This window comes from Notolepis coatsorum (genome assembly GCF_963971535.1).
Source record: "Notolepis coatsorum genome assembly, chromosome: 7".
NCBI lineage: Eukaryota > Metazoa > Chordata > Actinopteri > Aulopiformes > Paralepididae > Notolepis > Notolepis coatsorum.
In genome coordinates, this window is record NC_140171.1 from 149,651,196 (window position 1) to 149,669,781 (window position 18,586).

At 48.1% G+C, this 18,586-nt stretch overlaps 1 protein-coding gene across 1 annotated transcript in view; it reads right to left on the reverse strand.

Annotated features, from left to right (window-relative positions):
• eml6 (EMAP like 6) overlaps positions 1–17,119 on the reverse strand; it is a gene marked incomplete at its 5' end in the record, with an annotated part of 173,585 nt that extends 156,466 nt beyond the window's left edge. Inside the window, one exon of the mRNA XM_084318522.1 lies at positions 16,923–17,119. Coding sequence (XP_084174648.1) covers positions 16,923–17,119 — 197 coding nt within the window. The remainder of the gene's footprint in view (positions 1–16,922) is intronic.
• Positions 17,120–18,586: the final 1,467 nt, after the last annotated feature.

Sequence of the window (18,586 nt, forward strand, 5' to 3'; positions counted from 1 at the left end):
GGTAAGCAAGTGTCAGAGGAGCGGAGATTCCGGGATGGGGTGTAGGTGTGGAGAGGGTTGGGTAGGTATTGAGGGGCGGTGGTGTGTAGGGAATATTGCACTCCGGTTACATATTGGTGCACGCACCGGAAAGGGAAGTAGTTAGACTACTGCTATGATGTAAACAGACACACGTTTCCCCCGGCTCATGACTTGTTTGATTATTGTCATTTCGCCTATTAAAGCAAGTGAACAAATAGAATGTTGTTCTTATTTATAATCAAACAAATTAGCTCAGCCAAGTGAAGACTGCCAGCAAGAAGGAGGACACATGTATTGTACACGAACAGATCACGGACGGAGACGGCAGTAAATAATGCCACCCGGGAATCTGTATATACACAAACAGATCACGGAGAAGTCGGCAACTAACGCCACCCGGGAATCTGTATACAAACGGTGCCACCTGCAGGACAAAACTGGTAGATAAATCTACTTTGCTAATTTCGTGGAGCTACTGGGAATACAGTGCCAATGACGTCTGTGCAAGTTGAATGCCCTGTCGAGGGTTGTGAATATGTAGCTGAACATGAGGAGGTAGCAGTGGTAGTGGCTATGCTAAACCTACATGCAACGGAACATGCTGCAGCCTCCAGGACGCCGAGGGCTAATACCAAAATGGAGAAGCTCAGGCGCCCCTCTATAGCGCTTGCCGGGACAGCAGAGACTTGGTCATACTTTATAACCCGCTGGGGCGAGTACAAGAGGGGCACCAAACTCGTCGGACCCGATGTTGTCACACAGCTTCTAGAGTGCTGCGAGGAGGATCTGAGGAAGGACCTCACTCGCTCGGCGGGCAGGAGCCTGGTGGACAGTGATGAGAGAGATGTCCTCGCGGCCATGAAGACGCTCGCCGTCCGCGCGGAGAATATCATGGTAGCCCGAGTGGCCCTGTCTAACATGCGACAGGGACACGAGGAGCCCATCCGGTCGTTCCACGCCCGCTTGAAAGGGCAGGCGGACACATGCAAATACGAGATGAACTGTACAGGGTGCAATCAAGTCAACGACTTCACAGAGGAAATACTACGTGACGTGATCGCCCGCGGCATCGCGGACCAGGAAATACAGCTCGACCTGCTTGGTGAAAGGAACCAGAATATTCCGTTAAGGGACATGATAGAATACATTGAAGCAAAGGAGTCTGGGAAGCGCTCAGCGTCGCGCCTACTCGACCCCCAGAGCACGGATATGGTCAGTAGCTCATACCGTCGGGGGAAACAGCAGGATCTCCGCACCAGAGGGGCTACCAGGCCTGAGACACCGAAGGCCAAGCCTGAAGGAACGTGCGTTTACTGTGGCGGGATGGGCCACGGCAAAACGCCCCCGTGGCGCGCCAGGCGCGACGAGTGCCCCGGATATGGCAAGACGTGCCGGAAATGTGGCCGCCAAAACCACCTTGAGAAGGTCTGCCTGGGTGGTCGGTCGGATAAGCCCCCGTTCGAGAGGACAAACGAGTTGTCCGACGAGCAGACGGCAGCCTTTGTCGAGCTATGCACGCTCACCGTGGCCAGCGCGGGCGACCAGCTACACACGCTCCCCCTCGCTCACCACCTATACGACGATATGTGTGACAAGTGGATGAAGCGCACATCCAACCCGCAGCCCTACATTAACCTCTCCCTCACTGCCAAGCGTGAGGATTACAGAGCACTGGGCTTCGACCTCCCGAAACGCACCCGCACGGTAACCCTGCCTGCCATGGCCGACACGGGGTGCCAGAGCTGCCTGATCGGGATAAAGGTAGCACAACGAATGGGCCTGAGTACGGAAGACCTCATTCCCGTGTCCATGACCATGAAGGCGGCGAACAAGGAAGGGCGACCTCGACACCGATGCTGTGCAGAGGGCGATTCTGCAATACCGCAATACGCCTGACCCAGACACGAAGATTTCCCCGGCCATGTGCGTGTTCGGCCGCCCGATACGTGATTTCATCCCGATTGCCCCCGGAAAATACAGGCCGCATGAGACTTGGCGCGAGACGCTGACAGCGAGGGAGGAGGCCCTCCGCAAACGCCACATCCGCACAGCGAGCACCTGGGCAGAGCACACTAAACGCCTCCCTCCGCTCGTAGTGGGGGACTTGGTCCGTGTGCAGAACCAGACAGGGCTCCACCCCAACAAGTGGGACAGGACGGGCTGCGTCGTGGAGGTGCGTCAGCACGATCAGTATGTGGTCAAGATTGACGGCTCCGGCAGGGTCACGCTTCGGAACAGGAGATTCCTGCGCAAGTTCTGCCCGGTTCGCGATGACCGGCTTCCGCCCCGATCGATCTATGATGATTTGCCAATCCGCGTCGCCGCGCCAGTCCCCGTCGTCATTCCTCGGCTGCCTGGCCTCACACGCAGCTCTGGGTTGCCCGTGACGGGGCCTCGGTCCGGCCTGCCACCTGCACCGCCGTCGGCAAGCTCTCCTCAGCGCTGGACACGGCCCACCTCTGCCCCGCCGGTAACACCGGCTCGGGACCCGTTGCCGGCCCCCGTGGCCCCGGTGGCTCTGTCTCCGCCGCCGGACATTGTCGCGTCGCCGCCGCCGCTGGCATTGGGATTACGCCGGTCTGCCAGGGCGACCTGCGTGCCCGCCTGGCACAGTGACTTTTCTATGGACTGACTTTACGTGGGTGGTGCTCATGTTGTATGCTATACTTGTTGGTTCGCAACTGGTGCACTTGACTGCTGTTTACTGTTTGCTGTTGCAGTGTTACTATTCTAGGATTGTTTTATTTTAGCCTTTATTGTCGTGTTAAAGACTCGGGAGGAGATAGGGAATATTGCACTCCGGTTACATATTGGTGCACGCACCGGAAAGGGAAGTAGTTAGACTACTGCTATGATGTAAACAGACACACGTTTCCCCCGGCTCATGACTTGTTTGATTATTGTCATTTCGCCTATTAAAGCAAGTGAACAAATAGAATGTTGTTCTTATTTAGTGTGTAGGGATTTATATGTCAGCAGGAGGATTTTGAAGGTGACACGAGATTTTACAGGAAGCAAGTGGAGGTGAATGGGGGTGGGGGGGGTGATGTGCTGTGATGGTGTGCTGCTGTCCTGAAGAACCTCTCCCATCTCTATGAGGGGCTTGCTAAGATGAGGAGCACATTCAGCCATAGACTCATCCCCCCATGACGCAGCACAACATGCCTCAGTCAGTCCTTCCTGCCAGTAGCCATCAGGCTCAACCATCATGGGCAAGGACTGACCTGGCTAACAGATGGAGAACTAACGGCTTGAGAGCTGTTACAACCAGGGCTTGACATTAACACTTTCAGCGCCACACTTAATTCCCATCTCTACCGCTAGATGGCCAGCTTAAAATAGTATTATAGCTGTGGAGACAATGGTGTGGCTCATTTGACAGACACTACTTGTAGTCCAACATGGAATTTTTTTTTTGTTTCTACACACTGTAGTTTGTAGTTTATTACACGCTAAACATCGTGCATTTCCAAGATAATCCAGTCTTTTTTCATAGATTGCAAGTTAAAACGTGTTGATTTATTGATTGATTGAAAACTTTATTAACAGATTGCAGAATGGGTACAGTACAGTACAGCTCAATACATACAATTGTTAAGGGGATGCAGACCAGAGAAAGACTTTCGTCTTGTTTACATCAGGGTCCCCCATTTTCAATTCATCATAAGTTATGTTATGTTATGTGCAATAAGCCCGAATCGTTCTGGTTGATTCCCTGAACCCCCAAATACTCCCAAATGAAAGGTATATACCATGTACATATGTACCTTCACAAAATCATCAAGGGGGGGGGGGGGGGGGGGGTCGTTTTAACTCAAAACTGTGATCGTGTTTGCCGAGCATGTTTTACGTCCAGTACAACACAGAACTGCTAGCAACCCGGCTAATATCTCCTACCCTCCTACAGCCACTAATACACCTGTCACAGTACGGGGAGGCTTATGGAATTGTCAATCAGCAGTCAAGAAAGCTGACTTCATTACTGCCTACGCCCATAGTCAAAATCTGCAGCTCCTGGCTCTAACTGAGACCTGGATAACCCCCAATAACTCATCAACACCTGCAGCATTATCTACAAACTATAACTTCACTCACACACCTCAATCTTACAGACAGGGGTGGAGGCACTGGCCTCATGATTTCTCCTTCATGGGCTACAAACTTAACACCACTCCCAGAACTGTCACTCTCCTCTCTCGAATATCATGCAGTATCTGTCTCTATCCTTTCAATCTCACCATTGTTACACTCTATCGCCCTCCAGGTCCGCTCGATCACTTCACAGATGAGCTGGACATGCTTCTAAGCTCCTTACCGGAATATGGTACCCCTCTCCTTCTATTGGGCGACTTCAACCTGCCTGACTCATCTCTGTCGGACACAGTGGTCTCCCTCCTACAATCGTTTGACCTGACTCCCACTGCCATGCCTCCCACCCACAAAGCAGGCAACTCCTTGGATCTCATATTTTCCCGTAACTCCAGCATCATTAACACCACGGTAACTCCCCTACATGTATCTGACCATTCCTTCATATCCTTCTCACTAACTCTCATGCTTGACCGAAAGGTCTTCACCCCAACTCAAACCGTCTCACTCAGACGCAACCTGCCCTCCCTATCCCCCTCCACCCTCTCCTCTGACATACTATCCGCTCTACCTCTGAGTGACACCTTCTCTGCTCTCCCCACAGAAATGGCAACCTCCACCCTCCTCTCAGCCCTTGCAACCTCCTTCGACAAGCTCTGTCCCCTCGTTGAGAAACCTGCCCGCCGTTCCCCACCAAGTCCATGGCTGACAGGTGCAGTGAGAGAACAAAGACAGGTCCTGAGAGCGGCTGAGAGGAAGTATAGAAAGTCACGCCTCACTGCTGATATCGACACATATCACAACCTCTTGTTAACATTCTCAAAAACCATTACTAATGCCAATGCTTCTTTCTTTCACCATAGGATCGAGGCCTCTGCCAAGAACCTTCGCAAACTGCATGCTACCATGTCCTCCCTCCTCACTCCCCCCCACCCCCTCCTCCCTCATCTTTCTCTGCCGAAGACTTCGCGATCTTCTTTGAGGAAAAAGGGGAGAACATCCGCAGCTCCTTCTCCCAACCCCCACCCATTCCAAATACTGAATCGAGAACCTCATCCTTCACTCTGTCATCTTTCTCTCCCATTACAGAAGCCGAGACCCTGACACTGGTAATGTCGAACCGTCCGACTACATGCCAGCTGGACCAGCTACCCTCCCCACTCCTCCAGACCATAGCCAGACATCCTCCGATTCCTAACTGCAACCATCAACTCCTCACTCAACTCGGGGGTGGTCCCCACCTCCCTAAAACAAGCCAGAGTCACGCCGCTCAAAAACCAACCATGAACCCCACCGTCATAGGCAATATCGTCCTGTCTCTCTTCTCTCCTTCCTTTCTAAAACACTTGAACGTGCTGTATCCAACCAACTTACTGCTTATCTCTTACAGAATGACCTCCTAGACCCTAATCAGTCTGGCTTCCGGACTGGCCACTCCACAGAAACGGCCCTCATTGCGGTCACAGAGGCACTTCACTTAGCAAAAGCGAAAGGCCTCTCCTCTGTCCTGATTCTCCTAGATCTATCTGCAACCTTTGACACAGTCAACCATCAGATCCTCCTCGCGGCCCTCGCAGGAATGGGAGTGGCTGGCTCTGCGCTGACATGGCTGACATCATACCTCAATGACCGCTCCTAACAAGTGTCATGGAGAGGGACCCTGTCGGCCACCCGCCCCCCTGCGGACGGGTGTCCCCCAGGGCTCGGTCCTAGGACCCCTTCTCTTCTCCCTCTACACTAAATCACTGGGTAACATTATCACGTCTCATGGCTTCACGTATCATTGTTATGCCGATGATACTCAACTCTTCGTCTCCTTCCCTCCCTCAGATATCCACGTCTCTGAGCGGATCTCAGCCTGTCTGTCCGACATCTCCGCCTGGATGACGACCAACCACCTCAAACTGAACCTAAGCTAAACAGAATTGCTCCACCTGCCGGCCAAATCCTCCCCCCTGACGACCTTTCCATCACAGTCGAGAATGCAGCTGTGACCGTGTCCCCGACCGCCAAGAACCTTTGTGTTGTCCTCGAGGGCCAGTTGAACTTCTCTGCTCACATCGCAGCGACAACCAGAACCTACAGATTCCTCCTGAGCAACGTCAGAAGGATTCGCCCCTTCCTGACAAAAGAAGCCACCCAACTCCTCGCCTCGACTACTGCAACGCACTGCTTGCTGGCCTCCCGGACACTGCCACCAAGCCTCTTCAACTCATTCAGAACGCAGCGGCCCGCCTGATCTCAAACCTACCAAAGTCGGCCCATGTCACCCCACTTCTTAGGGACCTGCACTGGCTCCCCATTGCTGCACGAATCCTCTTCAAGTCCCTCGACCTAGCATACCGTGCGGCAAAGGGAACTGCTCCCGCCTACCTCCGGTCAATGGTCTCTAACTACACACCTTCAAGACCCCTACGCTCTGCATCTTCTGGCCGCCTCAGACCTACTCCTATCCAAGCTCCGGGAGGGTCATCAAAGAGAAGTCGCCTATTCTCAGTCCTTGCCCCACAATGGTGGAATGAACTACCCACCCCAGTTAGGACAGCCGAAACCCGTCCAATCTTTCGCCGTCGACTAAAGACGCACTTCTTCAACCATTATCTTCAACCAAATAAAAATCGAACCCTAACTAACCTTACTGTCATGCACTTGTCCTAATAAACTAACCTACACTGTAGCACGCAACACTTTGATGAACATTGTTACTCAGCTGATAGAGTTGTACCCTTCCTGATGACTCGCTTTGGATAAAAGCGTCAGCTAAATTACTAAATGTAAATGTTAGAAAAACACGTTTCAGGTTCGGTAAAATAGACATAGAATATACCTTACCTTAGCCAAAAGGTATTCCAAAAAGAATAATTCCAAGTGATCCCATCGCCATCGCAATTACCAGTGTATATGTCTATACACGTTTCGATGGTCAAATACGCTTAGGCAACGGAATTTCGAGGCGATCAATGTGAATCTCTGTTCAAGCAGGAGGAGGAGCCCCTACCAAAAGAAAAAAATAATAAAGTAAGACGTGTATCCACGCCAATGCAATTCCAGTTCAGACACAGACGATACTGCCACCTGGTGATATTCGATCTGCATTGCAATTCCAACTTATACAAACGACCCAGGGATGGCTAGAATGACCCGGATGGTGATTTAGAACGGGGATCAGAGGAAAAATATCAACGGATCTAAAAACGTAATATTGCGTTTGACGGTTTGACGCTCAACCGCTGGCGAGCAAACATGTAATATTACGTGATTGGCGCAGAAAGTGTTAACACCCACCACCCGCCAAATGCGGGTAGAATTCGGCAGTGGCGTGTAACTCTATCACTCTTACCAGCCACTTTGGCAGGTAGACCGTTTTAGAGTCATAGTGAAGAGTCTCTCTCTCTCTCTCTCTCTCTCTCTCTCTCTCTCTCTCTCTCTCTCTCTCTCTCTCTCTCTCTCTCTCTCTCTCTCTCGGAACGCAGTGCGTTCTTACTTGCGTCGTGTGTAATGAGAATCTCTTTCTCTCTCAGAACGCAGTGCGTACTCACTTTGGCAGGTAGACCGTTTTAGAGTCATAGTGAAGAGTATCTCGCTCTCTCTCTCTCTCTCTCTCTCTCTCTCTCTCTCTCTCTCTCTCTCTCTCTCTCTCTCTCTCTCTCTCTCTCTCTCTCTCTCGGAACGTAGTGCGTTCTTACTTGTGTCGCGCATAATGAGAGTTTCTCTCCCTCTCTGTCTCAAGTAGCCAAACTTTACACTATAAAAACAAACTGGATATTTGGATTGTGTGTGTGTGTGTGTGTGTGTGTGTGTGTGTGTGTGTGTGTGTGTGTGTGTGTGTGTGTGTGTGTGTGTGTGTGTGTGTGTGTGTGTGTGTGTGTGTGTGTGTGTGTGTGTGTGTGTGTGTGTGTGTGTGTGTGTGTGTGTGTGTGTGTGTGTGTGTGTGTGTGTGTGTGTGTGTGTGTGTGTGTGTGTGTGTGTGTGTGTGTGTGTGTAAAACCACTAGCCACAGTGGCTGGTGAGCCAAAAAGTCAAGCCCTGGTTACAAGTTACAACTGTTTGACTCTACACAGACTCTAGCGCACTTTGCACAAGGACTCACTCACACATCATCACTTAATTAATTTACCAGCATCCTGGATCTTATTTGTATACACATACTTTATATTAATTGATCATCCACTTAATCTGTTTCCTTACACCAAGGGTAGACTAAGACTCAATATGGAGTATTGCACGGTGTACAGAGTGGACTGACTTAGGATAGAATCTGTACAGAACCAAGCATTTCACTGTAATGTACATGTACTTTATACGTGACAAATAAAAGCAAACTTGAACTTGAACTTGTGGGCTGCAGTGTGTAATAATTATTATCAATAGAATATACAACATATGGGTGGCCGGGTAGCGCAGCGGACTAAGCGGCTGTCTACCACCACAGAGACAGTGGGATCGAATCCAGCTGTGGTGCTTCCGGGTTGCCCGACCGTCCATACTAACACAATTGGCAGTGTTCGAGGGTGGGAAACCCGGCGAGGGTGGGTCCTGGTCGTTGTAAACAGCGACTCCTACAGTTCGGTCGGGGCACCTGCACAGCAAGGGAAGGATCTAGGAGAGGTAGTGTGACCCTTCCACACGTTACACTCTCCCAGTGAGAGTCCGTGCTGCCAGGTGAAAAGAAGCGGTGGGCTGGCTGCGTGTAGCTTTATGCCAAGCAAGCAGTGCAAAAATTTACCGTAGTGGCGTGCAGTAATGCGCCTTTCATTTTCCGCCGCCCAGCGCCCAGGTCGCGCGGAAATAGGCTGTCTATTGCCATTCTCTTTGACAAACTCTAACCTTAACCAGCTCCTTAACAGCGCCTAAACTTAACCGTTCTAACCTTAACCAACTCCGAAACAATGCCTAACCTTAACCTTAACCTTAACCATGCCTAACCTTAACCATAGAAATTATATTGCCATTCTCTTTGACAAACTCTAACCTTAACCAGCTCCTTAACAGCGCCTAAACTTAACCGTTCTAACCTTAACCAACTCCGAAACAATGCCTAACCTTAACCTTAACCTTAACCATGCCTAACCTTAACCGGCGAAAGAATACACGTTAAAAAAAAATCACGTTAAAAAATATTTTCGATGGGATTCGAACTCGCCAGCAAACGAGCCATAGGATCCACAGCCATGTGGCCTTGCCAATTGAGCTATTTCTAGATACTGAATAAGGGGCGGTGACTTATATATATTGAGCTCCGCTCGTGTCGAACCAAGGCGGGATCTCATGCGCATGCGCGGGCACCTCGCGCGAGCACGCCGGCGCACGCACGCACCTGAGCGAGCACGCCGCCGCCGGTGCACGCACGGTAGCATTTGTCTAAGCGGGGCCTGAAAAGAAGGGCGCTTTACCGCACTGGCGTGCGGTGACGAATGCGGAAGCATTTTTGCACTGCTTGCTTGGCATTAAGGAAAACGCGGGCTGGCTACACATGTGTCGGAGGAAGCATGTGATAGTCTCCGCCCTCCCAGACCGATGGTAGGGGGTAGATTGCGCAACGACCAGGAGGGGGATTGGGAATTGAGATAATTCAAAAATAAAAAAAAGGATATACAATAACATATGTCTCACCTGTTCGGCTGGCCAGATCCTTACTGTTTCTTTTTCAATCATATTTTATCTTGTTCTTTACCTTTTATTCTTATATTTATTTATTCTCATATATTTGTATTGTCCTTTATATGACCCTGTTTGTACCTCCACTCCCCCCCTGTGCTGCTATGACCCCTGACCCTGCCTGTACCTCCCCTCCCCCCCTGTGCTGCTATGACCCCTGACCCTGCCTGTACCTCCCCTCCCCCCCTGTGCTGCTATGACCCCTGACCCTGCCTGTACCCCCCCCCCATGTGCTGCTATGACCCCTGACCCTGCCTGTACCCCCCCCATGTGCTGCTATGACCCCTGACCCTGCCTGTACCTCCCCTCCCCCATGTGCTGCTATGACCCCTGACCCTGCCTGTACCCCCCCCCATGTGCTGCTATGACCCCTGACCCTGCCTGTACCCCCCCCCCATGTGCTGCTATGACCCCTGACCCTGCCTGTACCTCCCCTCCCCCCCTGTGCTGCAATGACCCCTGACCCTGCCTGTACCCCCCCCCCCCCCCATGTGCTGCTATGACCCCTGACCCTGCCTGTACCCCCCCCCATGTGCTGCTATGACCCCTTGACCCTGCCTGTACCCCCCCCCCTGTGCTGCTATGACCCCTGACCCTGCCTGTACCCCCCCCATGTGCTGCTATGACCCCTGACCCTGCCTGTACCCCCCCCCCTGTGCTGCTATGACCCCTGACCCTGCCTGTACCCCCCCCCATGTGCTGCTATGACCCCTGACCCTGCCTGTACCTCCCCTCCCCCCATGTGCTGCAATGACCCCTGACCCTGCCTGTACCCCCCCCCATGTGCTGCTATGACCCCTGCATGTCTTATCTTGGAAATGGACTATGTTTAGTGTAATAAACTACAAACTACAGTGTGTAGAAATAAACTATTTTTTACATGTTGGACTAGCAATATTGTCTGTCAAATGAGCCATACTATTGTCTCCATAGCTATAATATAGAATATACAATAGCTCCGTAAAGATCATGAAATATCACGAAAATCTGGCGCTAGACAGTGAAGGATGGGGGAAGCTTATGGCGTTCAATGTGTTAAGTGTGCCAGCAATTATGATGAAGAAAGGCCTCTGTAGCACACCGTTACAGTAGGCCATATTTTTTCTCCTTACCTTCGCGTGGGGTATGTCTGGGAGTGTTGCATTTATTTGAAATCTTTTGGACTTTATGGTGTTTTTGCGTTGTTCTTGATTTATTGTGATGTTTCTTCTTGACTTGTTTAAAGAAGACGTGTCCGGCCCATGGGGACATTAACGTGTGTTGTCGGGCCTTACAAATAAATTATATTTGATTTGATTTGATTTGATTAATTTGCACATATCTGAGGTATTGTTAATACAGTTATAACATGAGCCAGCTCTATTTATTTTTTTTGTCCTTATTTTCTCCCATCCCAATTTCGTGTTTCCAATTCTCCCCTCCCCTGTCTTGAACGTTGCTCGCATATGCCCCCCACTGGTCGGTTGTAGGGAGGATAGAAGCCTTGCATCACGTATCCCCTCCGGTACATGAGGAGGCAGCCTCTTCTTTCACCTCACATCTTTTCACCTGCCAGTGCGGACTCTCATTGGCGAGGTGTAACGTGTGGGAGGCTCACACTACCCCCGCTATTTCCTGTCTCTGCTGTGCAGGCGTCCCCCAACCGACCTGTAGGAGTTTCTGTTTACAACGTCCAGATTACCACCCATCGACTTCCACCCGCTGACTCTGCCAATTGAGCCAGTATGACGGCCGGCCGAAGCCGGAGGCAATGCTGACTAGGGCTGGGCAATTAATCGAGAAAAAAATCGCGATCTCGATTCATAGACCTATGCAATCTCATTTCTAAGTTACGACAATTTTTTTATAAAAAAATATATATATATTGTTAAATTATTATTATTATTATTTTTTTTTTTTTTTACTTTTTACTTTACTTTTTAAATGATTTTATAAAAAAAAAAAAAAAAATCGTGAGAGAATCGTGATCTCAATTCTTAGAGAGAAAAATCGTGATTCACATTTTAGCAAGAATCGCCCAGCCGATGCTGACACCCGGATTCGAGACCGGAGTCTCTTGCATTGGTGACGAGCGCAATCTCCGCTGCGCCGCCCAGCCGCCACTAGCCAGCTCTATTTTGTACTTTATTTTAAAATGATAATAAAATATTGAATCTTGATTACTCAGTCTCTTGACTATTTTCCTTTATCCTGTAGTTGGGTTATAATAAGATGCTGGGTTCCATATGAGCCTCCTGAGATTGTGCTTCATACAGTAAAAAGGTGAGTGTTTAAAGTAAGTGTGTGTGTTCAGTGAACGCAGCTGGATGTTAGGGTTGCATAGAGTCATTGAGCGTCCTGATGGCCTGGGGATAGAAGCTCCTTCTGAGTCTCTGTATGAGAGGTCACATCAGAACAACAAAGCCACACGACTGCACTCCGACTAGAAGGTGTGTGTGTGTGTGTGTGTGTGTGTGTGTGTGTGTGTGTGTGTGTGTGTGTGTGTGTGTGTGTGTGTGTGTGTGTGTGTGTGTGTGTGGGGGGGGGGGGGTTACATTGATTTCTGGGTAAAGTAGTCTCTATACATTGTAAGAGAAATGGCTCCAGATTGTCTGATGCCTGTGGCTCGGAAATGGGTATTGTGTTGTTATCATGGTTCATAAGACATAGATGGAAACGTATCCGCCCGATTTGTACAAGTGATGGCTTATTTTGAATGTATGAACTAGGGATGCACCGATCCGATATTGATATCGGATATCGGCCCCAATATGACTAAAACAGCTGGATCGGGTATCGGGAAAAAAATATATATATATATCGGATTTTTTTTTTATATAATAATTAATTAAATAATAAATAACAATTCAGTACATTTATATCAATGTGTTAATTTGTTACATTTAGTTTCACTAAGTTAGGAAAGTAATGTTTTAAGTCAAGCCTGATGTTGCCTTGCACAAAATAATGATCCCAGTCTCTTCCACACAGTGAGGCACACAGTTTATTACAGTAATTGAACAATGGGGTATCGGATCGGTGCTCGGTATCGGCCGATACCCAAAGCCCAGGTATCGGTATCGGGACTGAAAAAGTCGGATCGGTGCATCCCTAGTATGAACCTGTACTTTCATATCATGTAAAAGAAAAAATGTGAAGAGTGCTCGATAAGACCTCAAGTCTGTGCCTAATCACATATGGTCAAAGAAATCATTTGGATTGGGGTTTTTACTAACTCCTTCAATGTTGATGCTATAGAGAAAGTCTAGGATGTACACTAAACCTGAGGACCTATTCTATTCAATTCTATGCTTCAACAGTGTCTTGACCCACATGCAGAGTGAGGTCACGATGGCCCCTCATCACTACCCCCAGGAGCACTTCCTGTGTCACTGCCTCTGGCTGGACCATGTGAACTCATGCTAGCTGTGCTTTAGATGAGCTAACAACAATACTATATGAAGACCACGAAACAAGCACTCAGCAGATGACATCATTCTATTGCTAAGCTCAAATACCATCAGAAATATGGTGCACGTGTATGAATGATCACTATAATATAGATAGATAGATAGATAGATAGATAGATAGATAGATAGATAGATAGATAGATAGATAGATAGATAGATAGATAGATAGATAGATAGATAGATAGATAGATAGATAGATAGATAGATAGATAGATAGATAGATAGATAGATAGATAGATAGATAGATAGATAGATAGATAGATAGATAGATAGATAGATAGATAGATAGATATTTCATACCAATAGGAAGCAATCAGGATGAAATGTTCCTGTAAATTCTTTAATCCTATGCAAATAGTGTAAATTATGTAATTATTGAAGTAGGTCACAGACAGCCTGTGGGAACACCTGAAGCTAAATCTGTCAAAGTTATGAAGCCCATTCAGAAATGTGTGTGTGTGCTTGTACCCCTATGCACGCACACTGCTCGTGTGTTTATGTGTGCGCATGCTGTGTGTGTAAAGTCCACAGTACTCATTGACCTGCAAGCGCTGTGGCTTGTCTTGCATGAGTTGAGTATAAGATGGTGGTACATGTACTAACGTAATGCGGCATAATGTTGCAAATTGCACAGTTTGGGAGAAAAATAAAAGAGATTACAGCACTGCCTCTGATTACAAGAGAATGCACTAATTACAGGTATTTACTATAAATAGCTGAGCATCTTGGGAAGTTGAATGAAAAGGGGCGGGACTTGCAATTTTAAACATTAGTCTATTTTTTGCAACTAACTTTATTTCATGTAAAAATTGATAAGTCCCACACTTTGCTTAGAAATTATCGTACGCACGGGTGTTACGCACATATCTGTGCGTACGCACCATTGATAAATGAGGGCCATGGTGTTTTCCAGTTTATACTTTTTTTTTTTTTTTTTTTTGCAACCACTACAGAAGAATTTGAGTACACAAGTTCAAGTTCAACTCAAGTTCAGACCTCTGTTACTCCATTTCATTAGCATTAAAAGTGATTTTCCTTTTTTGCATTAGTAACTTCAGAATGTTATCTTTCAAAAGAGACCAGGCTCATGCATGTGCTATAAGTATAAAGATAAGCTTTGCAAAAAAAAGTATGCAGTCCCCAAGTTCAAGTAAAAAAATATGGCCCGCCTGTTAAAAGAGGTTATGTTATATTTTGCATTGTCTTTTAGAAGCTGAATTAGCACCTGGAGCCCATTCACCCATTCATTAGCAGAAGAGGTGGCGTCATCCATTCACCCATTCATTAGCAGAATAGGTGGGGTCATCCATTCACCCATTCATTAGCAGAAGAGGTGGCGTCATCCATTCACCCATTCATTAGCAGAAGAGGTGGCGTCATCCATTCACCCATTCATTAGCAGAAGAGGTGGGGTCATCCATTCACCCATTCATTAGCAGAAGAGGTGGGGTCATCCATTCACCCATTCATTAGCAGAAGAGGTGGGGTCATCCATTCACCCATTCATTAGCAGAAGAGTCATCCACGTCTGCACACTCATCAACAAGCTCACTCACTCACTCACTCACTCACTCACTCACTCACTCACTCACTCACTCACTCACTCACTCACTCACTCACTCACTCACTCACTCACCCACCCACCCACCCACCCACCCACCCACCCACCCACTCACTCACTCACTCACTCACTCACTCACTCACTCACTCACTCACTCACTCACTCACTCACTCACTCACTCACTCACTCACTCACTCACTCACTCACTCACTCACTCACCCACCCACCCACCCACCCACCCACTCACTCACTCACTCACTCACTCACTCACTCACTCACTCACTCACTCACTCACTCACTCACTCACTCACTCACTCACTCACTCACTCACTATATGCCAAGAGAAAAAAATACTAAATATCTTCTCTGACTTTTATTAGATTCCTCTCTTCTGAGAGAGTCAGGCAGGCTATACACCTACCTCCTGGGACTTTTATTAGATTCCTCTCTTCTTTCTTTTTTTTTAAATATTTTTTGTTCTCACTTTTTCTGTATTTTTTTCTCCCATCCCAATTTAGTCATTATGCCAATTCCCTTCCTGGTCGTTGCGCGCATTGCCCCACTGTCGGCCTAGGGAGGGTGTAGAACTACCACATGCCTCCTCCGATACATGTGGAGTCAGCCAGCCGCTTCTTTTCACCTGACAGCGAGGACTCTCACTGGGGGAACGTAACGCGCTCGGAGGTTCACGCTATTTCCCCCAGATCCCTTCCCTGCTGAACAGGCACCCTGACCGACCAGTAGGAGTCGCTGTTTACAACGACCAGGACACACACCCCACCGGCTTCCCACCCGCTAACACTGCCAATTGTGTTAGTATGGACGACTGACCAAGCCGGAGGTACCGCTGACAGCTGGATTCGATCCCAGTGTCTCTACGGTGGTAGGCGAGTGCTTTCTCCACTGTGCTACCCAGCCGCCCCCAGATCCCACATGTCTTCTGAGAGAGTCAGACAGGCTATACACCTACCTCCTGAAAGACGTTTATTAGATTCTTCTCTTCTGATGGAGTCAGACAAGCTATACACCTACCTCCTGAAAGACTTTTATTAGATCCCTGTCTTCTGATGGAGTCAGTCTATACACCTACCTCCTGAAAGACTTTTATTAGATCCCTGTCTTCTGATGGAGTCAGTCTATACACCTACCTCCTGAAAGACTTTTATTAGATCCCTGTCTTCTGATGGAGTCAGTCTATACACCTACCTCCTGAAAGACTTTTATTAGATCCCTGTCTTCTGATGGAGTCAGTCTATACACCTACCTCCTGAGACTTTTATTAGATCCCTGTCTTCTGATGGAGTCAGTCTATACACCTACCTCCTGAAAGACTTTTATTAGATCCCTGTCTTCTGATGGAGTCAGGCTCTACACCTACCTCCTGAAAGACTTTCCTTGGAGTCCAGCCTACATTAGCAGTTAGACGAGTGAACATTGTAGTGATGTCACAGCGGCTGTTGGCCGCCAAAAGCTATCGAGGTAAACATCTAACATTACAATTCTGAGAAAACATCAAGAAATAGAAAAAAATAAAATACACCTGAGTGGGTTCAATAATTGTATCACCCGTTTGTTCCTCACAGAGCAGCAGCTTTTAATATAGGCTTATAAAGGGGCACTTCACAAAAAAAAACAATACTGATATGTTGCACATCATTTCACACATTATCCTAGTATAAAGACCGCAGGATGGCTTAGAGTAGACGACAGAGTACAGCAACTTGCAATGGGCCTGGTCTACAAGATACACTACGCGACCAAGGTACCCATGTACATGTCAAAATACTTCCCAAAGGTCAGTGAATACCACGATCACAACACCAGAGGGAGCTCCACAAATCATGTTAAACCCAGATTCGGCTCAAACAAGGGACTAAACACGTTTAGCAATTATGCCACATCAATGTGGAACGCCCTACCCAAAGCTGTAAAGGAATGTGAATCACTACCCACTTTCAAAAACACTCTCAAAGAACACCTACGGGAGACTGCATTTCGAAACTGGCCATGTCCTAACCCAGTTGTACAGTAAATTACCAAGTTTGGCTTTGTCAGTATTCCAATGTACAGTGTACAGTGTCCCCCCCCCCCCCCCCACCTCCAATGTACAATGTATCAATCAATCAATCAATCAGGTGACTTACCTGATAATATCATCATTGTGTCCCAAGTAGAACTTCTGCGTGTGTTCTCTGGTGTTGTACACGACACCCACTCCCGCCACGAAGTACACGACCTCCTTCCCCGCGGTGTAGTAGAGATTGTTGCGGCACTGGTGGCCCCGGTACCCGTGGATCCACTCCAGCCGCAGCTGGCAGCGCGGGGCGGTCTTGTCCGACATGCCTGGTAATAATAATCACAACTGTTCGAGGATATAGCAGCTCAGATCTCAAGTCTTTTTGAAGAGGTGACGTCCCATCAACTCTCTAGTGATTTCCACCTAAAAAATAATGATGTCTATATAGGAAAGTCTGTGGATGACAGACACCACCAGGCGAATTCAGAGGATGCACCAGAATATTGTCAATCGTTTGATGACATAATAGCATATTCAGCAAACATCCATTTGCACATGCGTTTATGTCGAAATGGCCTATTTCGTTCTCATTTGCTATATCGACAAGGTGATGTTGATGATTCCAGTTCTAGTCCATTGAATGTCATATTTAATAATATAGGGGACAAATCATTTGCAATCAAAGGGCTTTTTGAACTGAAACCATGACTGAAATGACAGCAGGTATAATAAGCCACTGCACTCCGTTGAGATGTATCGGGTATTAGGCCACTGTGTCTCCAAGGCTCAATAGGCTACTAATAATAACCTAGACTAGCCTACTATTCGCAATTAGGCCTACTATTCATAACCATAACGTTATGCAGGGCGCACCATATAGGATAGTGTAATAGTGATTCCGATCGGAGCTCCAATACAATTATTCCAAATGACGATATGAAAAGCTGCCAGAATTACGCTTAAATCCGCTGGTGGACCAAAGTAAGCCCTCGGGTGGAGCAGGACGTGGTGACTGTCTTCACAGATCGATTCCTATTATTGACATCGACCTTCTTGCAATATTTGCTTTGTGCTTATTCCAGTTGAAATCAAGAGATTATAGTAGCGCCGATGTATCACTGTGTGTCAATTCCCATTCAAAGCCGAACACTCTGCGCGCATAAATCCTCGTCTTTTACGCACAGTGCACCTGTAGAAGGACCGCGACATGGAGCGGACACGACCGACAGCCGACCACAATAAAGGCTAGAAAAATATAAATTGTGGTAAAGTAAGAACACACAGAATCCCTTTTCTGTGGATAATATCTCCACTAACACGATTTTGACGTAAGGAGCTGTCGCCTCTCTCTTTCCGCTTCCAAGCGTATCGCTTTTTCAAGAATGGGGGCTTCGGCGAGTTTCTTACGCCCGGTCCCCCGTGCCTCGCGGTGCCTGACGGGACTTGGAGTTTTCAGCACGTGTCGGGACCATGGTGGTGGATGGAACTGGAGGCCGCAAACGACTACCTGTACCGTGAGTGAGCGGGGACGGGGAGAGGGGGCGCTGTCCACGGTGCTGATACTACTGTAGGCCACGCAGTGTGACGCGGGCGCACACTATAGAGGGACTTATGAACGGTTCACGGTGACAGAAATAACCGGCGGGACGTGGAGTCAATAGGCTTAATTAAGAGACTGCACGAGCCACGGAGTTAAATGAATATATACTAATGCATATTGTACAGGGCAGTATGGGGTAGAACACATAGCAGCATACTACAAGAACCTAGGCGTCCACAAAGACGATTTCA